The 27,788-nt window shown below is 39.7% G+C and overlaps 1 protein-coding gene across 2 annotated transcripts; it reads right to left on the reverse strand.

The window, feature by feature from the left end:
- Positions 1-141: 141 nt before the first annotated feature.
- On the reverse strand, positions 142-27,540 carry ap2b1 (adaptor related protein complex 2 subunit beta 1). 2 transcript variants are annotated; one of them, XM_083531814.1, is made up of 22 exons: positions 27,400-27,540; positions 26,768-26,826; positions 24,916-25,021; positions 24,365-24,500; positions 23,987-24,232; positions 23,398-23,588; positions 22,772-22,993; positions 22,009-22,129; positions 21,252-21,347; positions 21,048-21,163; positions 20,748-20,913; positions 20,284-20,382; positions 19,807-20,066; positions 19,118-19,310; positions 15,523-15,564; positions 15,068-15,214; positions 11,669-11,814; positions 11,455-11,584; positions 8,265-8,349; positions 7,984-8,070; positions 3,990-4,144; positions 142-445 (listed from the first exon to the last, which is right to left on the reverse strand). In XM_083531814.1, the coding sequence occupies exons 2-22, from the start codon at positions 26,802-26,804 to the stop codon at positions 371-373; spliced, it is 2,856 nt and encodes a 951-aa protein (XP_083387940.1). In that variant the 5' UTR covers positions 26,805-26,826; positions 27,400-27,540; the 3' UTR covers positions 142-370. The 2 variants fall into 2 exon arrangements, with proteins under 2 accessions (XP_083387940.1, XP_083387941.1); XM_083531815.1 differs by lacking the exon at positions 27,400-27,540 and adding an exon at positions 27,132-27,359.
- Positions 27,541-27,788: the final 248 nt, after the last annotated feature.

A 27,788-nucleotide genomic window follows, 5' to 3' on the forward strand; every position in this document is an offset into this window, starting at 1 on the left:
CACGTGTGTGTGTGTGTGTGTGTGTGTGTGTGTGTGTGTGTGTATATATATATATATATATATATATATATATATATATATATATATATATATATATATATATATATATATATATATATATATATATATATATATATATATATACACACACACACATATATATATATTAAACATGAGGCACAATGCACCAAGTACAAATCTTTAGCCACGACACTGACATTTTAGAGAGAGCATATGGTTGCTACCAGACACTACAGAGAGCAGGGAAACGATGCAGGTCCTAGAAAAGAGAAACGGGGAAGAGGTGTAGTTTGTTCTTGTACCACAGGAATGATAGGAGGAAAGACTGTTTGGGGTGAGGTTTAGACCTTCAGTTCTTCAGCACGGCGTCATACATCTGGTACACGTACTGAGACACCTCGGGAGCTCGGCACTTCAGGGAGAGCTGTGAGCAGAAAGAATATAAAAAAAAAAGTAGAAAATGATCAGTCAGTGACAATGTTTTCATGATCCGAATTTCGACGTAAAATGCCGGCGTAGAAATTGAAACCTTTGCGATGGTCAAGGGCGCGATTTGTTAACTCGAACTTCTCGTGTCGAACAAACAGTTTGCTTCGCCTTGAATGAAAGGATTAACTAATTAACACGAGTGTAATGAGGAGCGTTTAGTCATGAAAAGCTGTTGTATGCGTATAAATCCTGATCGCTCTACTGGGTCTACTGCTTTAATGGCAGCGCAATTACACTGTGAGCGAGCTCAGCTGAACGGTCTGTCCGTACCTTGCGCCTTGCCGATGAATAACCTGCCATTCACTTCAGGGAGTCTGAACAAAAGTGCTCGCCTACGGAGCTACACGTCTCTCGCTTGATGCCGTCAATGTAAGGCGTGTTCCTAGTTTACAAAATAAGGTCCAATAAATAAGCCTATGCGTAGAAAAGGTATACAGGCTTGCTATACACACTGTACATTCTGATACATTACTATACATTGCAAATGCCTAATAGTAAAAACTCAAGTATTTAATGGCTATAAATGAGACAGACTTGAGGGGCGTTTTGCTTGGGAATGCTGCTTCATGCCACTGACTGTTTTGTCTACAGCCATGCAGACATTAAACAAAAAAAAAAAATAAAAATCTAATGCCAGGAGAATAAACACATGCTTGTTTGTCTTTCAATCATTGTTTTCGTCTGCAATTTAAAAAAAAATTGCAGGGAGAGTAAATTGAATGTCCTTTGACCAGCTAGTTTCCAGTATGATGAGCTGCAACAATTGACAAATTTATGCGGATAAAACTGGAACAAAGCACCAAATGTTTGTTCAATGGCCAGTTCAATAACTCGATTACGTTACAAATGTTGACTTTTAACACAAATAAAGGAAATGATTTCTCCTATGGCATGAAAGACAAAAAAAAAAAAGAGGGAACACTGCATAGGATCCATTTGTTGTATTTCTATCGACGAGGCTGACAATACACTGGTCTAATAAGCTTCCCAGACAAAGAATGAGTCACGTCCACCAACAGAATGTCAATAGGTTGTAGCACCAGGACAGCTATAATTTAACATAAAAGCGAACGGTTTGGTTATTGTCCACACTCCTGGGGTACAACCTTTTGCATTTCCTGGCAGAAAAGCAATACCGAATGTCCTCTAGAGTGCAAATCTGTGAAATTTCAACAATCCTAATACAACTGAGGAAGCTTTTGATTGGAGTGCTTTATGACAATCTTATATAAAAATCACGTGTATTAAATAATTTGGACCAGAAGTTGAAATGCACCAGTAACATTGAAACGAAATCATGACACTGGTGACGCCGTCTACTGGCAAAATGTGATCTCAATCCAAACACCTCATGTTTCAGTTTTCCATGCTATAGATCACAATTGTTTACAGCAAATGCATTTCATGTATACATGAACAGGTTTTAGATATCCAGGGTTCAGTATGATTTGCTTCCTTAGAACTGTTTCAGAATAAAGAGTTCCTTAGACATTTTTACGCTTTCACTAAGCGAATCTTGATGCTGGGCAAAAAATTTTTTTTTACCGATAAAAAGTGGTAGAAAAAAGCAATGGACACAAGATAGCAGTCAGTAAAACCCTGCATAATATTATGTAAATGATCACAATATTTATATTATGTAATTGCACTAGCCAGCCTCAGGGTCTACACTATACTTCAATATATATCAAGTACATGGTGATGTCACTAAAACCATTATTTCTGAAAGCTCAGGTTCGGTTTTCCGATTACTTCCTGAGTCAAATCTTTTCTCTTGGAATCTGATCGAACCTAAATCCTTGATTTTGTTCCACAGCAAACTGGTTCTGCCTGCTGTAATGTGTGAGTGCAGAGGGGTTTTTGCACCAGTCAGTGTATATCTTGCTCCTGGTTGTAAAGCTAGCTGGACTGGCTCTGTTATCCAGAGTCAACGCTGTCTATAAAAATACTGTTTATTCCTATTAAAACCAATTACATTAAGGCTGGATCTCTGGCTGGGTCTCAGGCTGGCTCATGGGGATTACAGGTAATCACGCCTCGTGGCAGTGACTGAATAGACGCAGGACTGTAATCAACAGATTTTGACTGTGTGCTAGTGTTCGTATTACATGATCTACATGATACACTACTCTATAGTGCAGTGTCCACTTCCTTTTTTTCATAGGTCACTCTTAATTCAGATGATGATTCATTGATCAAATCTAACAAAATGTTATATTCCACCAAGATAACCCAAATAAATGTATGACCACGAGCTCAAAGGTTTATGCAGCAAAACAATGAAACACAACAGCACATCGAATTCTTTATGGTTTTAGAAGTCCAGATTTAAAATCGTATCGAGATTGACACAACTCTGGAAGAAAACTGGGCCAAAATTCATGTGTCCAAATGTGAATTGCCAGTTATCGCAAACGTTTGATTGCACAACCAGATATTCAGTTTTGAGGCAATTACTTTTTCACATAAAAGCAGGAAGATTTGGACATTTTTTCCCCCCTTAATAAATTAGGTAATCTTTAAATTAACTGCATTTTGTATTTACTCAGGTTATCTTTTGTGGAACATTAAAATCTGCTGGATGGTCTGAATCATTTAACGCTGACAAATATGTTAAAAACATTATAAAATAAAATAAAAAAAATCAAAGGAAGGTGGCAAATCATTTTTTCCACAACACTGATGTGCTACACGTGTACATTCAGCACATTTGTATGGTATAAACCCTAGTTAATAAGAGACATTTGATGTATTTAAATTTTGCTAAGTTGTGGTAGGACGTGTACTAACACCAAGGAACAGTATGTTCACTTTCATTGTAATGTTCCATCCTTGACGAATGTCCTTCAGTGGAGCTGCTGCAGTAGGTTATATGCCTTATTACTGCAGAGCCAAGGCCACTCTGCCTTCTCTTATTGTGAGATACACAAGAGAATATGAAAAGATACTTCAATGCAATATCTCATGTACCGGACTGCTAATGCTACTGGTTATCATTTACAAAATGTTCAGCAGCCCCTATAGAAAGCCGAAAGCTTAGCTAAGAGACATGTAGAGAACGAGGAATTTTTGTGATGCACTCAGGCAATTAGGTGAAAAGCAGTTTTTACGCTTCAGATCCTTGGCAAAAAAACATAACGCTCTAAAGAGGTGTGGGGAAAAAAAATCTTTAAACCTACAATGTCTTGTCAGAGGCCACTTCAGAGGTTAAGAGATCGATTTAAGCTTCCGAGAAAGGCTGGTAATATATTCCGGTCTGCCTACCTTCTTGCACATGCATGGGATTAGGATCGCTAAGTCTTCCAGGAAAGACCCGAGCCCTTTACTCAATGTATTTCAGTTGACTTTGCATCTAAACACGGCTAGCGGTGCGCTTGTCTGTGACGCTTAGCTTCGTCGCTTCATTTCGATTTTTTTAAATGCTATTTATCACAATCGGCGTCTGCGTTAGTTCGGATCGAGTTACACGAGGTGTTTACCGTGTAGTTGGGGTTGCCAGGTTGGATGCGCAGCTCGGCGAGGATCCAGATGCCGTTAGTGAGTTTCAGAGATTGGTAGAGCATGTCCTGGCCCTCCACGTTCCGTTTGGCGATTGTGTAGATGTTGTTGTTCTGCAGCTTGCCTGACACGGTGTCTGTCGCAGGGCCACATAAACACACAGTCAGTTACACGGTCACACTTTGCTTGGTCACAGGAACTAAATGATGCTAGAATGTCACGCTACACAGCATTAGGGAATGAAACTGTAATCTAATCTCGAATCTGTAAACTACACCACATAATATAGGTCGTGTTTTTTTTTGTTTGTTTTTTTGCTGACATTTAGCGAACCAGTGACATTTGTTCTTTTCACACTTTAATGTGACTCATCTGTAAAACGCAGACCTTTCTGCCTCAATGTGCGTTATTTTATTTGACTTTGTGAAAGGCTGTGAAATTATACAAATACACCATTAAACACACATTATATAGCATTGAGAAGGGAAACTGTCACACCGATTGTCATTTACCATGCTGGCAGATTTATTAGCGATTTACTGATGGAGCGCTGCTTTACTAAAGGCTCCAGAGCAATAGAACCTTTTCACACGTCTGACATTTAGAAATTGCCACAGCAGGGAAGACATGACAGCAACCTATTTTCCCATTACCGAGAAAGAGGTCAACTTTGTGGCCAAAGCACTAGAAACCTCAAATCTTGAAAACATCATCCTTACAGTCAAGCCTGGTGGTGAAAGCATCATATTTCCCGTTAACCTTGATTTCTTTGGTGCTTCTCGAACTACCGCCTGCCTTCTGACTTGGACGCTGTCACACTCTTTCCGTGTTTTAATACTAGATTTAAGGCTGGATAGGATTGGAATTATTTGTGGGATAATTTTGCTTAACCGAACCCCAGAACTTTGTCCTGAAATTGTTTCGTTTTCATGATGCCGCTCCTTGGGGTTTATTTACGGCCTTAAACTAACCTAGAGGTCACGTTTATTAGAAAGGGAGCTAGTTTTACAAACATGATAATGTAAACCAGGGTTTGGCAGGCAACCACTGGGTTGTGGACTGGGTTATTTCCATTTTATTGACTTCCACAGTCTGTTATATTTTTTTAATTGACATTCAGTCTATGTCAATTTTCCGCACTTGTTTCAGTCGCATATTTTGTTTTATGCATCGATCAATAAAGATCGCAATGATTCTGCATTATTGTAAGTAGAGTTAAATTTTCATTATATTAATTTATATATATATATTTATGTTTGTATATGATACAGGTTATATACATTTTTCCAATTTTCTAACTTATTCCTGTAAATTTCTGTGAACTCCCATAAATTCCTGTAAACACCCTTAAATTCCTGGCAAGTTTCCGACTTGGAATATGTCCAAAATTCCCCAGATGAAATTCCCATGTACATTTTCCAGAAGGTTTTAGCAAATTTTCCAGCACTTTGCAGCCATGTTTTGCCTACGTTCAGACAACATCTGCAAGTGTGAGAAGGCTCCAAATTCTTGTATTAATTTCAGCACACACTATTACACTGAAGGCCTAAACCCTGACAGAGTACTGTAGGGAGGCAGCAGCTGTAAAGGCGAGCTGATGGTCAACAGACTGAGATCAGATGGAGATCTGGCAGGGCGTCAGAAAGCATGCAGAGAGAGAGAGAAAGAGAGAAAGAGAGAGAGAATGACAAGAGGAGGATGATGACACCAAGGGCAATGAAGTAAATGACAAAAAAAAAAAGATAAAGATAAACCCCCCCACACACACAGATTAGTGTGTCTGAGAAAGGATAAGAAAAGAAATAAGGTGATAAAACCTCAGGTGAAAAAAAAATCTGTACAAACTATTTTGGTGTGTAATTTTTTCCCATAACAGTGGTCCCGGTTTGTTTTATCCCTTTCAAACCACAGCAATGAATTCATTTTAATTAATGAAACAATGATCCACATTAGGAGGTAAGAAGATACTGACATGTACAATGTACACGGGTACAACCAGATCACATGGTGCGATTGCACTCGCATTACCCATTGCATTGTTTCGATTACACCGTGTTCTTATTGAAGGGACGGAATGAAAGAACGAGAGAGCGATACACAGCTACAGGCTTGATTGCTGAGAAGGAGTGGCAGTTAAATGTAGACAATAAGAAGAAGAACAAAACGATCTTTTCATCTTTTCCGAATTGAATCGCGGTGTACATCTTTTATAAAGACCGACGCATCTGCAGGAGCGAGCGAGTCATACTGAACAGAGGCTGCCTTATAAAAGATAATGACCTGATAATGAGAAGGCCAGAAGTGCCTTTTTGCAGGCAGACTGCTCGTTTCAAGTGAGTCACAAATGGAAAGCCGAGGTGTTAAAGGGGAATGCTGACTTCGTATTCCCACTGTGCAAAAGACCACCTGAGCAGTGTGATTTTTCAGGAGGGTCGTAGACGAAGAAGAGATATTCAACAGGCCACGTTTTTTCTCACGAACAAGCAGGAAGCAAGCGGCAGAGACGACGAGAGTAAAACACCACGTTCTCGCCACAGAGATTTCATCCCGTTGTTTGAAGATCACGTCCACATTCTAACACCAATGGCGGTGGACGTGATGCATTCAAGGTCAGCGTTAGTCAACGCCGATTGATTTTCTCGCAAATAAAGGTACCAAACGTGCTGCTCAGTGGTAGTATCGAGTATAATTATCAGAGTTTCTGCACGTTTCACCGAGTCAAAGTTATGACTTTTTGAAGACCTTCTTACGACCATTAAAAATGAACATCACACACAAATACGTTGTTAACAACTGGACCTAACCATTTAATTTTATTTTTTCAAGCCAAGTATCGCTAAACGTGCACTTTCCCATATCTGAAAAACATATCTGTTTTACAATCCAAGAGAGATTTGCAGCAATAACAGAAAGCTGATTAGCTGTTGCATGTTGATTTCATTTGTAGTCGAAAGACAGGGAATTATATTTGGACTAGAAAAAGAAGAAACTGAAATGCACCTGCAAGTTTCCATGGTTGTTGTAATGAGCATTAGAGGTACCGTTACATGGAAATCAGAAAATTAAGACCTGTTTAAAATTATTTAAGACCTAGAACAGCAAATTTAAGACTTTTTGAAGTCTTTTTCTTTTTTTCTAAGGCCAAATATTTTTATTTTAGGGTTTTTGCATAAATGAACCGTAAAGTATGCACTTTATGTAGGTGGGTTTGACATTTGAACGATTTCTCAGACATTGAGACTACACGATACCCCCACCACCGATTTCCACCCTTGTTTACAAAGTAGTCCATATAATGACTGACAGAAGAATGACTGCTTTCTTAAAAAAAGAGAAATCAGTTTCCTATACAGCTTTTCTGAGCCACATTACGGCACTTGTACTAAGGTAAACATATTAAAACCTAACATTGCACATTAAAAGGCCATAAATGTACTTTTACTTAAAAACAATAAATAATAATACATTTGAATTGAAATGTACCTCAGGTACAGTTTGGTGCCATTATTTCCGACAGTGTGTCGATGTGGACTGTTGGAAAAATACTCAACTTCCCTGACCCTTTCTACCTTTGAAAACATCCGAGAACCCTTTGAACTGAGTAAATGTCAAAATATATAACAGGAAATTAAACCCTAAGAACAAACAAGCAGAGATTCGAGACCTAGGAATTCATTATTGAGGCGCACGGTTTCTCAATGTTGCCGAATAATAACGTATTAGAGCGCGAGCGTTAATAAATAATTATTAGGCATTTTCGGACCTTCAAAAGAACGTAACCGTGCTGTGGTATAACACACTGTATTTTTTTCCCCTAGGGATGTCATGGGTATCAACAGTCTGTTTTTTTTTTTTTCTCAAACTTAATGATTTGATACATGTTCTGCCAGTCCAGAGTAATGAAATCTATGGATCACGTGAGAACATTTACAGTTTGGTAAAGTAAAGGGGAGCGGAAAAAAAAAAAACGCTTACCTGCGTTTAAGTGGCACTCTTTGATTTGGTACTGCAGCTCGTTCTCATTGGGAATGTCTTTCCACGTGGCTAAGAAGACCTGGCGTTCTGTAGAGACAAAGAAAAAAAACAGAACGAATCCATCTGAACCCCATTACACTTGCTTGTTCAGACAGAGTGCAGGCACAGTGGTTTACTGCTCCTCAGAGGCCACTTGGCTGTCTTGTTTTATTTTAACTTGGCTTGAGTATTGAATGTGGCCAGACCGGCAACAAAGGTGAGGTCCAGGACAAACTTCTTACCCATTTTGCCGTCCTCGACAAAGAAGATGTTGAGCGGAATGAGCACGCTGAAGTAGAAGACGTCGATGCTGTTTTTCACAGCCACCTGCACGAGAAGTGGTTAAATGACAGCTTAGAAGTTTATCATTTTAAAACCATATCAATCTTGAATTCTTTTAGTATAAATGTGTCATCAGATCGAGATTTTTTTTTTGGTTTGTTTAGTTCTGGTCAGCAATGCTATGCTCTTGTAGAAGTTGAATAGGTGATATAAGTGCTACGGATGATATCAAATGAGGATCGCAATCACGGAATTAATGCCGATTACATTTACGTAGATTTGGAAACAACTTGTTGCAACTTGTAGATCAACGATGCATAAACAGAAAGAAAATAAAAAAAAACAAATGCCGATGACATACGCTGACATGGTTTGGTTTGCATGAGTTTTTTATTAGGCTGTAATTTTAATAACTAGTATGTTTTTCACCAAACTCTTTAATCCATAAAGGTAAATGAAGCCATACATACAAATTTTCCCAACACCTTTCATTTAGTGTGCGTTCTTACGCTCATACTGCCGAATCCCGAATCTGCGTACGTGACGTGAGCAATGTGACAGCTGTCGAGTCCACGAGCCTCGAGGGTGCCTTGGGAATTCCACTGACCTAGCCGTCAACTTTGAGAACTTCTAAAACAGTATCTGAACTTTCTGCTCTTATCTACATTTGTTCAGCAAGATGAAAGTAAAAGCGAATCGATGTGCACACTCAGGACTCTTTCACAAGCTCTTCTTTCCTCTTTGTACCCTCAGGATCCTGTTCTTGCATTAGAGGAGGAGACAGAAGTAGTAGTTGCCTGGCAAATTGTGCTTACTGAGATACTTTTTGTTGTTTTCTGTAAAGCTGCTTTGAGACAATGTCTGTTGTGAAAAGCGCTATACAAATAAACTTGACTTGACTTTTCCGCTCACCATGGTATATGAGCTTTCCTGTAAACGAGAAATTCCCAGATGATGAGGCATTTCTGAAATGCTGGATGAAAAACCCATTTCACCAACAGAAACCTTGACTTGTGTCTGCATGATTTTATGCACTGCATCGCTCCCACGTGATTGGCTGACTGGCAAAGTGGCACGGATGAGCAGGGGTACAGCAAGTCAGAAAATTTACAGCAGTAATACCGCTTGTGGAAATGCTTTCGCTAGTCACTGTAGCACTGTTTGATTAAAGTTGAGCAGAGACGCTTTTATGGCGTAATATTTTTGATCGTGGCCTGGCAGCTGTCAATGAAATATCTATTCAGAAGAAACACTCTGTGTGCAAATGGGAAAATGAAAGAAAAAATAAAAGTATTTATTAAATGAATAAATATAATGAAAAAACCCTGACTTGTAACCAATCAGTGTAATGATGGCTCATGTCAATCATCCTGTCTGTTCCAGTATTTACAACCTCTAACTGAGGTAATGTGCATTTCTAGTGGTGAGGCTTCACAGAGTAGCAAAAAGCAATCGAATTCTACCGAAAATTGCTGACTATACCTTAAAAAAAAAAAAGGGAGGGGAGAAATAAATAAACAAATAAAAATAAATGTTGCAATGAGCCTCGGAGATTATGCTGGAACACAACGCCATTACGCAGTGTTGTCCTGAAGAATTTCTCCTGCAGTGTTTAACACGGGTTTGAAATCCTCTGTGTAAAAGATTGCTTTTTCTGGGAATGTGTTTACAGCTACAAGGAGAACGCTGAAAGAATTTTGAAGAGAAAATACGACTTTTAATAAAAGCCCGTGTCTGTGTGATACAGGTTTCTGATTAAGGATTGGGTTAATACTCAGTGCTTTAACTATGCCTTTTTTTTCCCCTAACAGAAGTCATTAAAGCATGAATGACTGTGTAAGACGAGGCCATGCTGACAAGCCTGTATTATGGTAGCCAAGTGAGTCATTCTTTTTCCAAGGAACTTGGTAGCACAAAATTAAACGCTTTTCTCGTCGGTGCTCTGGGCGAGTCAAACAAATGAACAAAAGCATCGAAATGAAACCATGCCCTCTCAAGTTAAATGAAATGAAAGCACCTTTCCTGCGCTTTTTTTTTTTTGTGCATGTGGACTTAATGGAGCAGCAATTGTGTAAATCCTCTGCTGTCAAACTGCAAAGACAAAATATATATAATATATATATATATATATATATATATATATATATATATATATATATATATATATATACACACCTCAAGTGTTCAAGCTCCTTCAGAAAGGTGTCAACAAAAATGAAGCAAAATCCATCGAACGGCCATATTGTGACTGTGCCGTTAAAAAAAAAGAAAAGAAAGAAAAGAAGAAAAGAATCAATGTCTCTCTATGTGTGAATTTAACAGTGTAAAAGACTAAATAATAATAAAGCTGCTAGGTTTTTGTCCTGTAATAAAGGACACCTGGAGTCTGAAACTCTGTCTTGGCAGGCTTCTCCGTAGACAGTGGGGGTGTGTTTTTTTTTTTTTTTTTTCACACGGACCTGCCCTTCCAAACAACCGTCTTATAAACAATCTCCGCTGGAGCTTTGCTCGCTGCAGAATGAACAGGTGCAAGTGTCATTACTTTTAAGTAGAAAAAAAAACTAAATCAAGCATTAGAAGATAAAAAAAAAAAAGCGTCAGCAAGGTGACTGTTGGAAAGATGACGTGAAAAACACACGCACACTTGCACAAGCTCACCGGGGAGCTGCTGGAAGAAAGACATTTCACAGATCATTATGGTGTGGAGGGTAAAGTCGGAGCACACTGTGCACAACCTTCACAGCTGGGTTTCATCACATCAGCTATTCCTCAAGCTGTCAGCACGGGGCTTAGAGCGGAAGACTGTCCAAACCCAGAGGGGGGGCTCTGATTTCTGAGCGAATCGCGTTTCCTCTGGTTCGGCTCGAAGTGCGATCGGCGAACGTGGCGCTCTCGGCTGATGGATGAGCTTGCGAGGGCTGTCGCCGCCAGTGAGAGCTCGCTACCGTCATGTTTTTTTAAACAGCGTTCATTATAACGATGGGGATTCCGTACAGAACTAATGAATCTCTATGACGGGGGAAAGAGATAATGACATAATCTGGTGTGATTGTTAGAAAAATGTGCTGGATAATTTAGTCCAGAGCTGCAGGGTGGACTAGATATAATGACAAACACGAAAAAGATACCTCTGATGCTAAAGTGTCCTACCTGGAGGTTGTTCAGAGGGTCCATCTTCATGACGGGTCCGATCGTATTAAGGGGCAGGGAGATGTCGATATTCTGGTTGGGCATCAGAGGTGTGTGCATGGGTAACGGCGTGGTAGGAATCATTCCAAAACTACACAGGAGGAACACACATTGTATTTATGAGCGAAAGGGAAACCCATTAAATTAAAAAATAAATCGAATTATGAGCAGATACCTGTTCTTATTAAACTGGATGGCAAAGTCGGTCATGTGCTGCAGGGCTTTGTTGGTGAACATCATGTCCATGTACATATGACCCTGGCGGCGGGAGAATGTTCCGGATATCTCCAAGCCTTTCGCCTTGACTGCTGGTAACCACACCTAAGAAAAGAGAAATGCTGTGTTATGGTAGACGGTTTTCAACTCGGAACACATTTCTCTTTACTGTTCGCTCACAGGTTTGTGAGTAAACCCCAAACAAATCTTATCAATAGAAATGTGGTATTTAGAATCATACCAGCAGGTGGCAGTAGTGTGTATTCAGCATCCAAACAGGGAAACCGGAAAAGCTACAACTGTAAATATATAAAGCAAGCAGTGTTTCCACCGGCTGCAGTCCTATAACGAAAGCCGACCAACACTTAAAACCCCCCGACATTCCAGCTGTAGTTTAGGCTACAGGTGGTCACAGGGACCAAAACCTGCTAAACAAGTGCACTGATTTAAGAGCCTCGTGTTGTTCAATAAATGTTTAACTTTAGCTGCTGTTCTGCATCACATCTTATTAATGAACCGGTTTTTTTATGAGAGGAATGGGAGGAAAGAAAAACTGACAAATATTTCGGCATCATATATCGGCCGAGCTGATTTCTAAATATCGGTATCGGCATCAACCAGAGAAAAACCCATATCGGTCGACCACTACACCAGAATCAATCCTAAAGGATATAATGTTGAAAAAAGGAAATGTTTCTTTTGCGCTTTTCACTCCTTGTCAACACGCTCGTAAAACCACATCCAGTTACAGTGAGGAAAATAAGTATTTGAACACCCTGCTATTTTGCAAGTTCTCCCACTTAGAAATCATGGAGGGGTCTGAAATTGTCATCGTATGTGCATGTCCACTGTGAGAGACATAATCTAAAAAAACAAATCCAGAAAACACAATGTATGATTTTATAACTATTTATTTGTATGATACAGCTGCAAATAAGTATTTGAACACCTGAGAAAGTCAGTGTTAATATTTGGTACAGTAGCCTTTGTTTGCAATTACAGAGGTCAAACGTTTCCTGTAGCTTTTCACCAGGTTTGCACACACTGCAGGAGGGATTTTGGCCCACTCCTCCACACAGATCTTCTCTAGATCAGTCAGGTTTCTGGCCTGTCGCTGAGAAACATGGAGTCTGAGCTCCCTCCAAAGATTCTCTATTGGGTTTAGTTCTGGAGACTGGCTAGGCCACGCCAGAACCTTGATATGCTTCTTACAGAGCCACTCCTTGGTTATCCTGGCTGTGTGCTTTGGGTCATTGTCATGTTGGAAGACCCAGCCTCAACCCATCTTCAATGCTCTAACTGAGGGAAGGAGGTTGTTCTCCAAAATCTCGCAATACATGGCCCCGGTCATCCTCTCCTTAATACAGTGCAGTCGCCCTGTCCCATGTGCAGAAAAACACCCCCAAAGCATGATGCTACCACCCCCATGCTTCACAGTAGGGATGGTGTTCTTGGGATAGTACTCATCATTCTTCTTCTTCCAAACACGTTTAGTGGAATTATGACCCAAAAGTTCTATTTTGGTCTTATCTGACCACATGACTTTCTCCCATGACTCCTCTGGATGATCCAAATGGTCATTGGCAAACTTAAGACGTGCCTGACATGTGCTGGTTTAAGCAGGGAAACCTTCCGTGCCATGCATGATTTCAAACCATGACGTCTTAGTGTATTACCAACAGTAACCTTGGAAATGGTGGTCCCAGCTCTTTTCAGGTCATTGACCAGCTCCTCCCGTGTAGTTCTGGGCTGATTTCTCACCTTCCTTAGGATCATTGAGACCCCACGAGGTGAGATCTTGCATGGAGCCCCAGTCCAAGGGAGAGTGACAGTCATGTTTAGCTTCTTCCATTTTCTAATGATTGCTCCAACAGTGGACCTTTTTTCACCAAGCTGTTTGGCAATTTCCCTGTAGCCCTTTCCAGCCTTGTGAAGGTGTACAATTTTGTCTTTAGTGTCTTTGTACAGCTCTTTGGTCTTGGCCATGTTAGTAGTTGGATTCTTACTGATTGTAAGGGGTGGACAGGTGTCTTTATGCAGCTAACGACCTCAAACAGGTGCATCTAATTTAGGATAATAAATGTAGTGGAGGTGGACATTTTAAAGGCAGACTAACAGGTCTTTGAGGGTCAGAATTCTAGCTAATAGACAGGTGTACAAATACTTATTTGCAGCTGTATCATACAAATAAATAGTTTAAAAATCATACATTGTGCTTTCTGGATTAATTTTTTTTAGATTATGTCTCTCACAGTGGACATGCACCTACGATGACAATTTCAGACCCCTCCATGATTTCTAAGTGGGAGAACTTGCAAAATAGCAGGGTGTTCAAATACTTATTTTCCTCACTGTATCTATTAATACCGACCCGTGGGAGTATTTTGCGAGATTTACAAACGCTGTGAAGCCCAGCGCATTTCCTGACGCTGCTTAAAAAAAAAAAACGTAAAAATCTAAATGTTTGTTCGGTGTACAAAACACTTAAAGTTCTGACCACTTAAAGTTCTGCTGCCATCCAAGATGGCACTCGCTGGGAATCAGACTTCCAGTTTCCTTACTAACCCAGTTCAGTTTCTCAGGAAGTTGTTATTAATGACACTGTGGTTTTCCTCTGAGAGCTGTGCTCCTTTGATATCACGGGAGTCTCTGAGAATGGCAGAATTCAAATTAAATCGAGCATAATCTCTCAGACCCATGCTGCACGTGACCTACATGATGTGAATAAGTATTATCAGATGGAATCATGTTGGATTGGAGATACTACTGTAACTGCTGAATTCTCCATTCTGGTTGGTGAGAAGGTATGTCCTTTCTAAACACAGAAACATATGACTGATGCTGTAAGTATTCTAAGCCTAATAATAAACACATTTTAAAATAATGCTATAAATGAATTCGAAATGCCATTCTCAATAGAATAAAATGGAAATGTGTTACAGCTGGCAAGCTGCAGTGGTACACACACACACACACACACACACACACACACACACACACACACATTATATATATATATATATATATATATATATATATATATATATATATATATATATATATATATATATATTAATAATAATATATATATTTTTTTTTAAATGGTGACCGCAACTTAAGGTGCTTCACGTCAAGCTGCACCCATTGTTGATATTTCCCCCTATGACAGTGTGCCATTTTTTGTTTTATTCCCCCTTTATGCCAAATTCATGCACCTCAGATTTGAGAATATAAAGGATCTCGCATGCTGGTCACATTTTATTATTTTTTTTTAATAAACCTCAGCTCGAGCTCTTTCACACTGATAACTCAGTCTTTGGGTTTGGGTTGTAAAAGATATATGCTCAAGTGCACTTACGGCTTTCGGTGCAATGTAGCCCCCAGTATTAGCGGCCATGCTTGAGGAAAGTTCAAACAGGTCATTAAGGCCGCTGCTGATGGGCGCTGGAGTAGGAGACGGCGCGAACGTGTTGGGAACTGAAGAAGGGATGAAGTTCTGGCCAACCTGAGAAGAGAAAAACCAAAACACACACACACACACACACACACAATACGTTTTAGCTAAATAAATCACATGCGGTGTTGCACTGTAGTGTAGAGCTGTTTTTAAAAATCACCGTACACAATTAGATTATTACAAACATAAACCCTTCACAATACAGGATACCGCATTATTCAAATAGTTGCAATGGTTGAGAAGTCGCGCTGCCGTCAAGAGAGCAGATTCACCTCCATGTCCAATTATATCAACATCAATTATCAACCAATGGGCTCGTTTGTTTTGTTTTAATATCCTTATAAATAAATACTTACTGCAGGACTGCCTCCAACGCCTCCCCCGATGTCACCTCCAAGCTACAAAACAGAACAGAATCAGACTGGTTTTAATAATAATAATAATAATAATAATAATAATAATGATAGAGAAATATTGAAAAGAATTAACACACCACCCACTACTACCGCATTCTTTTACAGTTAGCAAATCATAAACCAGAAAAAATCAAAGCTGTGTTTATCGCTTCGCTTTTCCGGTTTATTCGTTCGTTTATGTACTCGCAGTGGGTTGGAAACGCTGGCTAGAATACCAAACACGAGTAAAAACGACGATCCCTACGAGGATTGCGACTTGTGCACAAAAAATAACAGGGCCATCGCAACTGTACGCGTTAATATCGTCCGCTGAAAAAGCCCTAACCTCAGCAGAAAGCCGTTGACTGGGCTGGGTAACTTCATAACTCCATATTATGGCTGCCAACCTTCATAATGCTGAGATTGAGAGGTCCAGGAGGTTTTCACGGAGATGCAGTAAATCAGGTTCGCATTGATGCGAGGTGGGGACGTTTTTTCGAGGCAGAAAGGAAAGGGCAAATCAGTACCGCTGTTGACTGCGCAAAATAAATCTTGTAGGAGGCTTGTTGCGGCCAGGTGTCTCGTCTAACCGTTTCACATTTCTCACTAGTAGGAATACAATCGCCGACATCTTTATTTGTTCCTTTTTTTTTTGCCCGATGGTAAATAATTGATTACAGTGCCAAGTATACAGGCAATAGTAAAACTAAATAAGATGTTTGGGATCCTTTTTTTTCTCTAACAACCATAACACTTAATTCGGATTGACTTGATTAAAAACCTTCCGTTGAAAAGGCGTAGAAGTTTTACAGCCCAGTAAAATACGTTTAATGGACAATGGATTCTGACAGGATGAACATTTTCAGGAATTTTCTCCCGATAATAAAAATCTGTGTTCTACTACTAATAATTCTTATATATTAAAAGGTGTATTTGCTTGACTCTTCCTATAGCCCTGTACAACCATTACAATGCATACTAATAAAGGCTAGTTTGGAATAATCCACTCGATATTTCCATAATTCCGAGCAATTAATCGCAGCAAGTGCAGCCAATGAGCATGCAATTAAAATGGCGCTAAGTGGCTTCCAGCAGCTTTTACTCCCATTTAGCCGTATGTTTCGGGGTGATGTATTGCAGCTAATAGAGGCCCCTGCTTCTCATATGCATTTTCTATACAGTGGGAACAATCAATTGAATCAAGACTGAAGTTCAATACTATGAATTACCACTTGGAAATACGTCAGTGTTTTTGCTGCCAAATATGGCAGATGAGCAAACAACACGTACATCTGAAACGTGTTTATTTTATCTAAAACCTTTAGAAATATCTGGCTTTGCTTGGAAGCCCTACCTCCTCCAGGTAATCTCTCATGATCTTAACAGATTTTTTCCCACCACATTTTTCGCTCTCCAGAAGAGAACAAACTGACCCTGTATATTTTCAGAAGTATTGGGACACCTGACTTTTGAAGCCTTATATGGTTCTTATATGGTCAACACAAAGTTAAAGAAATGCAATTGTATAGGATGTGTTTGGATGCTGAGCTCTGACCTCAACCCTACGGAACACCTTTTGAGATGAATTGGAGCACAAACTGCCCCCAGGCCTCCTCGCATGATCCACATCAGTAGCTGACTTTACTAACACCCTTGTGGCTGACTGAGTACAAATCTCCACAATTACACTCCAAAATCTAGTGGAACATCTTCCCAGTAGAATGTAGGCTTTTACAACAGCACACATAATTAAAAGGAAATTTAGGGGTCAAGTGTCCATAAAATGTTGTACATATAATGTATGTATAAAAAGTGACAGACTGACTTTTCCTTTAAACCTTTTAAGCAGCAACCTTATAATTATTGTGCCTTTTAGACCATCACAAGCTCTAATGGTTTCCTCTGAGCTGCTGATAAGCCAAAGACCTTTAATTCTTCCCTTATGAACTCTTGATGAGAGGAGAATCTTTTAAGGCAGTAGGGGAGAAATGGTAGCTTTAACAAAAAAAAAAAAAACGAGACGAAGGATTTGACACTTAAGCCCTTTAATGAGCCTGGGATCGTGCTCGGATATGAAAAAGGGCGAATGTGAATATCAAATGTCGTTCGAGGTGAGTTGCTGACTTTGAGCCCCAGGACGATGAGAGCCACGTCGGAATTGATTAGTCTTGATTGCCGTGCAGCGTCTACGGTCATGGAGCTTGACGTTTGTACCTTGGGTCACAAGAGGCACGTATCGTTTTGAGCCGTGTCTGCGCCAATGCATTTCGGCAACGGTTACCGGGTCTAATACTTTTACCTCCCTACACCAGGCATCAGAGAGTCATTCGATAGACTAACGGTCAAACCAGACACGACGGATCAATAAGGACAGAACGCCATTTTGCTGCAAATTGTCCTTATTTACCAGCGCTCCATGGAAAATGTTACTAACACAAGAAATAAAACATGACAATGGCCCACTTGAACCGAGCAATATTTCTTTTTTAGATTGTTAATATGGGCAGAAAATCTCTGGTAAATTTCTGGGAACTTCATCCAGGGAATTTTAAAAACTTACCAAGAATTTATGGGATTTAATTAGAAAGTTTGGTAAATGTATAGAAACTGATCATTTACAAACTTAAAAATAAACCTTTTGTTAATAAACTAATACACATATTAAAAATGACTTTTATTTGATTTAATTGTTAGTAGATTTTTATTGCACAATAGCTCACACCCCTCACAAGAAAGTATTCAACAATTTTGTGTAATATTTACATGATTTCGTGTGCAGGATTCAAGAAATGATCTGTATGTTTTGAAGGAATGAACAGTGGGTGTAGGGGGCGTGGCCTCAGTAGCCCTGCAGTAAGTGTGCTGTGTGCATGTGATGGATGAATGCGCAGGGTTGAAATTGAATTAAATCTGGTTATTTAAATCAAGATTATGCTGCAAGAACCACACTTTAGTTTCCCTGTTATAGACTTGCCTGCAATTTTGTAAATTCCAAGTTCATTCCCATTAATGGCCATATATTCCCGTTAATTCATTTCCATTAAAAGTTTCAAGTCTTAAAAATCCTGGAATTTTGCAACCCTATTTATTATCATATTTTGACAATCGAAACAGCTCAAAAAGAAACCTCAGAAACCACTTTCGGACCAATCAGCAGCCAAGAATTCAGTAGTGCATTACTGAAGAGCCTACATGAGCATTACTTTAAACAAAAACAAACACTTGAGATACAAAAATAAAGTAGCTCAATCTATTCCTCAAAATGATGCCAATATAAAAAGAAAAAGCCCACTTTTTTATATCAAGCACAAACCCCTGAGATATAAAACGCCAGTCTCCTTGCTAAGGGCAATGTTTCATTCTATTTCCATTATGAAGAAACCTCTGGGGAGTCATGTGACCATGGTAATAAACATTACAATGTGGTAATCTCTTGCATACTGAGATGCAGGTGAAGGTGGGTCAAGCTCAACAAGTTCATCATCTCTATTGTCTGCAAGCGAGAGAAAACCATGAACAAAAAAATTATGTATGTAAAGATATAAAAGGTGCTCACCAGACTGTCGAGCCCGCCTCCTAGAAGGTCTACGGCTCCCATTTGCATGGACGAGACTTGCGGCACGTTGACTGGAGGACCCAGGTCGAGGTTGAGAAGGTCACCCAGGAGATCACCTTGAGATGGAATAACCTGAGGCTGGTCGATAGCTGAAGCCAGTCCGCTGCTAACGGGGCTCTCACCGGTGTCAATGCTAATGCAGAAGAGAAAATACAATAACACAGAGAGGGATCAGATTTCTCAGCTGTTTATTCTTCGACCAAGTTGCTGCAGTCAATCAGGGTGACCTTTTCACAGCAAAGTTGACAGAAGCAGATTCAGGAGCCTTTATTTTTATTTATTTTTTTATTTATTTTTACAAAGATGATCTGTATATTAACTCCTTTAGAAGGGCCATATTTTTTTAAAATAAGGCCCAGCTTCACGTCTCACTCAAAATCGCTATATTAGGCATTGAACTATATTGTACAGTACATTTTATTGTTTTTTTTTTAACATTGAATGTAAAATTGCATTAGTTAAATAGAATACTAAGTAACGTTTCCTATTTATTTATTTTTAAATATTCAAATCATAAATGAAAGGAACCCTGGCAACATTAATTAGATGATATTTACTGCAGAGTTTATTTTCTCACTCGCACCACTGAGCTATTATTTTAAAACCGCACCAGTTTAATTTTCCTTTACCTGCCGTGCTGGATGGGCAGGTGCTTGCGGTGGATGCCATGACTGCCCTCGACGAAAGCGTTCGGCGGCTTGTGGTAGACGGAGGCCAAGGAGCCGATGTGGCAAATGAGTTCGTCAAGCAGCGTGGGCTCAATCAGGTCGGTCTCCTCCGAGATCAGCGGCTTCTCGGACAGCACCACCTCTTTGGCGGTCACCGGGTCAGTGGAGAGCAGACGCCAATAGATGTAGCCACGATCACGCAAGTCAGGGTTATCGGAGTCCTGTGGTAAGATAGAAGAGATACCAGCAGGTTTTACGGTCTGGAGTACAAATAGCAGGCTGCTAGCGAGAAATCAGCATGAGATGACTAACTTTGGAAATCAAACAGTGGCCGTAATACTAATCAAAGCCGTGCCCTTTAAACGCTCAATTTGCAAAGAATTAAAACATTTGAACACATTGAAAAATGCATAGCGTTGGTTGTAAAATGAATCTCACCTGAGTGGCCAGGCTGAGAACTTGCTGCACCAGTTCCTGTGTCTCTGAAGGCTTCTTCAGGAACAGCTTCACTATGGCTGTCAGCAAGGTGAGCTGAACCTGCAGGTAAACAGTATGACATCGGTACACACCGACTGACCCATTTTTTCTTTTAAAGACAATACAGTCAACCCCCAATAATTCGAAATCCGAAGAATTTGTTGGTTCTCATTTGAAACCTATCTAACAGCAAGATGAGGATTATCTTGGGAATCGGTAGCGGGAACGATGTTCAGTTAGGAATAACATTTTAAACTGTTTTCACGAACACACCTTATTGTATTAAAGTGACAATGTCTGGATGAATACACTACGGTACCATAGGGGCTACGGCGGTACCGGGGGACCAATGTGCACCATGCCACAGTTTGTTTTGGTAGAATCTGTACATTTTATACTCTTGGCACCATTAATTCGATTCAGACCTGAGTGCTTTCATCGTGGAAGCCCTCGAGGAAGCTTTCCAAAAGCTCATCGGCGTTGTCGATTCTCTCTGCGTATTCGCCCACGATCCAAATCATCGCAGCGCGTGCGTCCGGCTCGTCCAGGGAGTCCAGATTCTCGCACAGAGTGGCGATGATGCTCTCGTACCTTTATATATCACAGGATTCAAAGAAATTTGAATCTTTTCCAAACTGTACACATTAGAAGTAACAGAGCAGAACAGAGAGAGAGAGAGAGAGAGAGAGAGAGAGAGAGAGAGAGAGAGAGAGAGAGAGACTGACTTGTTAGGGTACTTGCGGAAGATGTCTCGGATCACCACGATGGCCTCCTGCACAACGTAGTTCACCTTTGTCTGGATGAGGTCCAGCAGGGTGCTCACACAGCGCTCAGCTGATTGCTTAAGTGTACAAAGACGATTATTTTTTTATTTTTTTTATTCAAATCTTTCATAGCGATTAATGATTAAAAGCATTAGTTGAACATACCTCTACTTTTATAGCGCAGCGCCCGATGGCACGGACTGCTTTGCGTACGAAGTCCACATCCACCTCGGTGGCGTACTCCTTCAGCTCAGCCAGCACCTTGGAGCAAAAAACTTATTTATTCCTCCTACACTAATTAACGTTTACCAAAAACTGACCGTTTTTATATCTAATGCCATTATCTGTTTTACATTTGAAACGAGTGCTGGATTCTGTGCATTCTTTAAATATATAAAAGCCTTTATTAAGATTTTTTTTTTTTACAATTTGCACATTAACTCATATTGTTATCCCTGGTTTTCTTTTCTTTTCAAATTGATCAATAAGAGCAGCTGTACTCCAAGCTGCAACAGATTGTGTTAAAAAACTCTGAGCAGTTGACAAAAACTGCTAGATGAGCGACTGGTTTTTACATCAGGGAGAAAAATGTTTACTGTTGTTTTACAGAGCCTGCGCTGCGATTCAGAGTTTACTCCACTGACAACAGACATGTCTGAGCATGCATACGCTTAACACAGTGATTTTTCTGGCAGCTCTTAAACAGACTGCAGCTCAGAGGGCGAAGCTGTTACATGAGCTCCCCTTTGGGTTTTGTGCGGAAGTGCAGAGACAAAACAATACATTAAACTAAATGCAATTAAAACAATAATAAACCCCACAAATAATTACTATGGATGTGCTGAACGGTCATGACTCATAGGATTTGTAAATAAATAAATAAATACAAAATAAAGCAACAGGGTGCTTGAGGCGGTCGTACCTGGGCGATGTTGGCCTGAGACGCCAGTCGGATCATGATGTCCAGTTTCTCCAGTTTGACGTAGATGGGATCGTTGTATTTCACAAAGAAGACTTTGATCTCCTGCTTCAGGATCTCGGGTCTGGCAAAAACAGCAGAAGTGCCACGGTTTTAATAGCACTGAACTGGATAGTGATTTCTCTATTCTACCTAATGTGATTCAAACCCTTAAATCACCGCAAAATTGAAAATCATATAATATGACAGAACAGCCACGCACTATTAGATAAATTTGGCCTGAACATGTTAAAATATTGTCAGGATAAAAAAATATATACATAAGCTGTGCCCCACTTTCGTTAAAAACGATCCTCTTTCAAAAAAATAAAAAAAGGCAATTCTTGATCTCTTTTGCATCAAAAATAATTATGACGCACTCAAAATGTATTCTTAACATATGCTTTATTCTTAAAGACGATAAGGATATAACGAATTTAATTTAAACAGAATTTCAGATTTTAAGCCTTTGAAGTGCTATGAAAGATGCGGTATAGAGTAATACTGCCACCTAGTGGCATCACTTTTTTTATCCCAAAAAAGCTGTAAAATATTACTTTTATTTACTATTACTAAAAAAAAAAAATCCTATCATGACCTGAGTTTAATATCACAACCAGCATTAAGTCAGTAGATGAAGTTTTGCATCAATGCATTGTGGCTGTCAAGAAAACATAACACATTTCCAAATCCTATGGTATACGTGTGTGGAGAATGTCACTCTGACCTCTTTTGCACGATGAGGTTGATGTTCCTGAGGGCCACGTACTGGACCTCAGGCTCTCCGGAGAGCAGCGTCACAAGAGGAGGAGAAAGCTTCTTCAGCAGGGTGTTGTAATAATCCGAGTCCTTCGGCAGCAGCTCCAAGAACTTCATCAGAACCTTGACAGCCGACAGCACAACAGCCGAGTTGGCATGCGAGAGACGAGGGGTCACTCGCTCGCAGATGCTGAAGCGACAGGGGGAAAAAATGGAAGGTCGAATGCTTGGAAATGCGAGACTGACGACAATAACAAGCTTGCAGCTTGTTTTTCATACAAGAAAACGGTTCTCACAGTGTGACTGACATGCTTGTGTGATGCAACGATTAAATAAAGACTTATCAGATTAAACCATAATAATACCATAAAATATTGACCAAAGTCAATAAATTCAATGCTAAATAAAAGTCCCTACTGAGGACTTATCTGCACATCAGGCTGTAATGAATGGAAAATTAGTGTGTGAATGTTCATTCTGTGCCTTTCTCAGGCTATAAATCTTTACTGTCATTGTTCTCTACGCTTGCCCAGAAGCTGACCGTGGCATTTTGTTATATTTATTTGTCTCTAGGTCCCTGGTCTGTTCTCTTACCTCTGGGCTTCCCGCTCATCTTTGGGGTTGTAGTTGGACAAGCAGTCGAGGATGAAGATCTGTCCCCACTCGGTGCACTCGTTCAGGGCCGTGAGCAGCTTGTTGATGTTCTGAGGGTTCAGGTCCAGCAGGTTGCTGTTGGGGTGAGACTCGCTGATCTCCGACAGAGCTGCCACGGCATTGGCCACGACCTGGAGAGAGAAGACGGCAAAAAGCGTAAAAGATATGAAGCTATCGTTTCTTTCATTTGTTAGTCTAATGATTATTTAGTCATGTGGCGCAAAAGAGAGGGATTAGAGTTCTACATCCACGATTTTTCATCAGGTGGGAAACCCGTTGCATATGAAAAAAGAAATTAATGAAAAAGAGTAAAAAACGAAAGTAAGAAAGAAAGTAAGAAAGAAAGACAGAAAGAAAGAAAGAAAGAAAGAAAGAAAGAAAGAAAGAAAGAAAGAAAGAAAGAAAGAAAGAAAAAGAGGAAATTAAGAAAAAAAAATAAAGCAAGGAAAATGAAACTCAAAAATGCATACAGAAAAGAATAAGAAAAGAACAAAAAATGTGTTAATAGTAAACTGGCACAATTACGCACCATAGGGTTGGAGTCAGCAATCAGGTCTCTGAGGGAATCCAGAAATCCCTGATCCTCAACCATCTGCGCGTTGATGTCATGGAGTTTGGCCACGCACACCGCCGCTGTCTTTCTCACATACGGGTCCTCGTCCTTTAGACACTTCCTCAGAGGCTCACACAGGTACTCTGTGATCTTGTCCACACGGATGCAGCCCATAGTGCGCACGGCCAGGGCACGGATCAGAGGGTTAGGGTCTTCACAGTCCTGAGACAGGAACGTATATGTGAAATTAAATACGGATCACAATTCCCAGGAAATCGTCCACGCTTCTCCTACTGATCATTTGAAATAAAAGTCACATCGTTGTCACAATTCGCTTCTGTAGAAAGAGATTACCTTCACAAAACTGTTGACCGCCATGATGGCCATGTCAGGCTGACTCTTGGCGTAGTTCATCAGGTACAGATACACCAGCTTCTTTAGCTCCAGGTTATCAGTCTGCATGCAGTTCACCACATCAGGGAACAAAGAGCTGAAAAGAAGATATTCACATCATCACCTCATGATCATCAACAACAAGACCAATACAAGTTTGTCATTATCGAATTGTGTATCACAAATCTAATTAGTGTGGAACGACTAAGACAAATTAACACACAAAAATTAAAAAATGAACTGCAAAATTTACATTTCTAATTAAATTTCTAATGCTGTCAGTTGACTGTATAAACATAGTGTACTTATCGATTGCCTAAAATCTAATTTATTTACAAAAATACAAGATTTACACTAAATGTACTATAAATGTAGACTAGATATCAAATTTAGCAAACGACTAGACAGAGCAGCAACAAAAGGTCAAGCCGTAGCTGCAACAGAATGGGTTTGGCCTTGCACCTGATCCTTAACCTCAGGCAAAGAAACAATACACAATAAAACAATCATACCTCACATCCTTGCCTACGGTCATGGCCGCAATGACCTTCTTCACTGCTTCCTTCCTCTTCTCTTTTTTCTCATTGTTCAGCTCGGCTTTCAGTTCAAATATCTCTCCTGGAAGAAATGGCATGGGTAAAACCCCTTTACATAGAACAGTTTGCCCCCAACAGCATATTATGACACTGACTGGATAGAATAGCTTTAATAGTGATCTATAGATACAATGAATTTAAAATCTGTGCACCCCCCCCCCCCCCCCCCCACACACACACACACACACTTAAATGGCATTTTTAGTGATGATTTCAAGACCAGTCATGAAATCAAATCCTTTTCCACCAATGATGTGAACAAAAAAAATTCTGAACGTCTTAATAGTTTAATAAAGCCGAAGTACTACTTTTTGTAAATAATTCATAGGAGGTACAAAAATCATCATTCAAAGAACACCTGACCACGTTTCGTCAGTCAGACATGAGATAAGACCCATAAAAAATGGTTTTGCTCCAAAACATGACTACGCTACTTTCACAACACCTAATAGAAACAAGAGTTTGTTTTCAAGTTTGAATTCCTTACCGAGATAAATACGATTTTAATATTTGACAATGCTGATTTGATTAAACCAGAGGCAAAAAAAAACCCTGAGATATTCCAGAGGGCAACATTGCTAGCTTGACTAAATGAATGCACAGCACTAATGAAGAGATGGAAGCTCATTGGACTTCTGATCAGAAGATTATAACTTCAAATCCAGTCACCACCAAGCTGCCACCTCTTGAGCAGGCCCTTAACTCTCAATTGCTAAGCTGTATAAATAAAATAACTAAATCGCTGTGTATAAAGGGCATCTACTAAATGTAAAAAGTAAGAGCTTGGTTTTATTCCAAGGCTTTGAATAGTGAAGCCTGGTGGTGGCAACATTATGCTCTGAAGATGCGAGCCATCAGCCATGATGGCAAATACCATTTAAAAAATTATTTTCTCTCTCTATTTCTCTCTCTTCTATACCCACTGCAATGACAAATTTATTATACGCGTCTTACTCTTTCCGTTGACTTATTTCAGAGTACCCGACGATTTTGGCTGAATTTATATGGAAAGTGCCCCATGATAAGCGGAAAACGTACTTCTTGTTTTGTCTCTTGTCTGTATCTGAGGATGCCTCATCACCCTGCTCACCCTGCTTCTCTAAAAAGAAAATGACTATATACTCATATATACTACTGGACAGCAGGACTCGCAGGGGTAGCTCCATAGGCAAGATGTTGAACTTCTGAGCAGAAGATCATAAGCTCAAACCTCAGCTCCACCAAGCTTCAAGGTCCTCAACCCTCAATTGCTCAGTTGTATAAATAAAATAACCGTCACTCAGGATAAGAGTGACTACCAAATGCTGGAATTGTAAGAGCTTGGTTTTATTACAGAGCTTTAACTGTTGAAGCATGGCGGTGGCAATATTGTGCTATGTGGATGCTCGTCATCAGACAGAATAGCAATTTTAACTCAACCAAAAAATGCCATTTTAATAAGTTTATATATTTATATAGACAGTCTCCCGGACAGTCGACAGACCCTATACAGTCTCCCGGACAGTCGACAGACCCTATACAGTCTCCCGGACAGTCGACAGACCCTATACAGTCTCCCGGACAGTCGACAGACCCTATACAATCTCCCGGACAACAGACCTTCAAACCATCAGAGGAAAGAGAAAGAGCTGTCCCTTGCAGTCGCAAACTTACACTGTAATGCATTTTGTAATAAAATATTGAACGACAAGGGTTCTTTCAGTAAATCCTTATTTCTATTTGCATCTATGTAAAGATTTTGTCTAATTTCCACAGATGTTAGCATTACCTTTTTTGTTTGTGGTGAAGTACTTGGAGTCGGTCATTCTGAGTGGTTGTGTAGGTCAGCTAGGGGGAAAAGGGTATAAAAATTAAATTCTGAATATAATATAAATAATCACACACACACACACACACACACACACACACACACACACACACACACACCTATTTGCATATTATATTGGCACACGCTGCAATTGCAAAACAAATTTGAACCTAAATATCCAATAATATAATCTTTTTTAGTTTATTATTTTATATATATATATATATATATATATATATATATATATATATATATATATATATATAGTCAAAATCGTGTTTCTTTTTAACAATGTTAACATTTACACAACCGATATATAACCGACCCGGCTAGCAACAATAGCAATGTCAACCAGATAACAGTCCAATTTTCATATTCACAGTCCCACTAACGTGCAGAGTTTGTGTACAAAAAAAAATGTTTTTTTTTCTTTTAAAAATGGTATTTGCAATTCTATTCATTTTACGAGTTACATGGCTAACCCGTCCTGCCAAACCGAGCTAAAAGAGCTGCTAGCCGTAAAGCTAACCTATCGATTCAATACTAATTACACAGTCCAACAGAGTGATCTCACACACACACACAGATCTCACCTCAACAATATCAATCAGCGAGAGGGAAACTACTAAATGATTTCCTAATTTTATCCCGATAGGTTGGAGTGGACGTGAGATTTTTTTTTGCCCGTTTTCCGGCCACAGCTGTAAATGGAAAAGATGGAGCGCCTCCCGGAAAAACCAAAAATGCACCCGGAACTGAGTTTGGGCAGATCAAGGGGGAAACACGGAGCGATTATAGTGTAGCACCGCGACTTGACATGTTGACACTTACATACGTTGCCATTATGGCACACTTTAAATGCTGTAGTTATAATTAGTGGCTACAGGGATGTATCATGCGCCTTTACGTTTTACTAGAAACACAAACATTTCTCTCGATCCGCTGTTTAATTGTTAATTAAAGCGTATTTGATTTGATTCGG

Source organism: Silurus aristotelis (assembly GCF_946808225.1).
Source record: "Silurus aristotelis genome assembly, chromosome: 26".
In the NCBI taxonomy this organism is placed as follows: domain Eukaryota; kingdom Metazoa; phylum Chordata; class Actinopteri; order Siluriformes; family Siluridae; genus Silurus; species Silurus aristotelis.

Coding starts and splice junctions, on each gene's coding strand:
- ap2b1 (XM_083531814.1), bottom strand. CDS start 26,804: ATGACCGACTCCAAGTACTTCACCACAAACAAAAAAG. Junction 25,022..26,767: donor CTTCACCACAAACAAAAAAG/GTAATGCTAACA, acceptor CATTTCTTCCAG/GAGAGATATTTGAACTGAAA. Junction 24,501..24,915: donor ACCGTAGGCAAGGATGTGAG/GTATGATTGTTT, acceptor TCTTCTTTTCAG/CTCTTTGTTCCCTGATGTGG.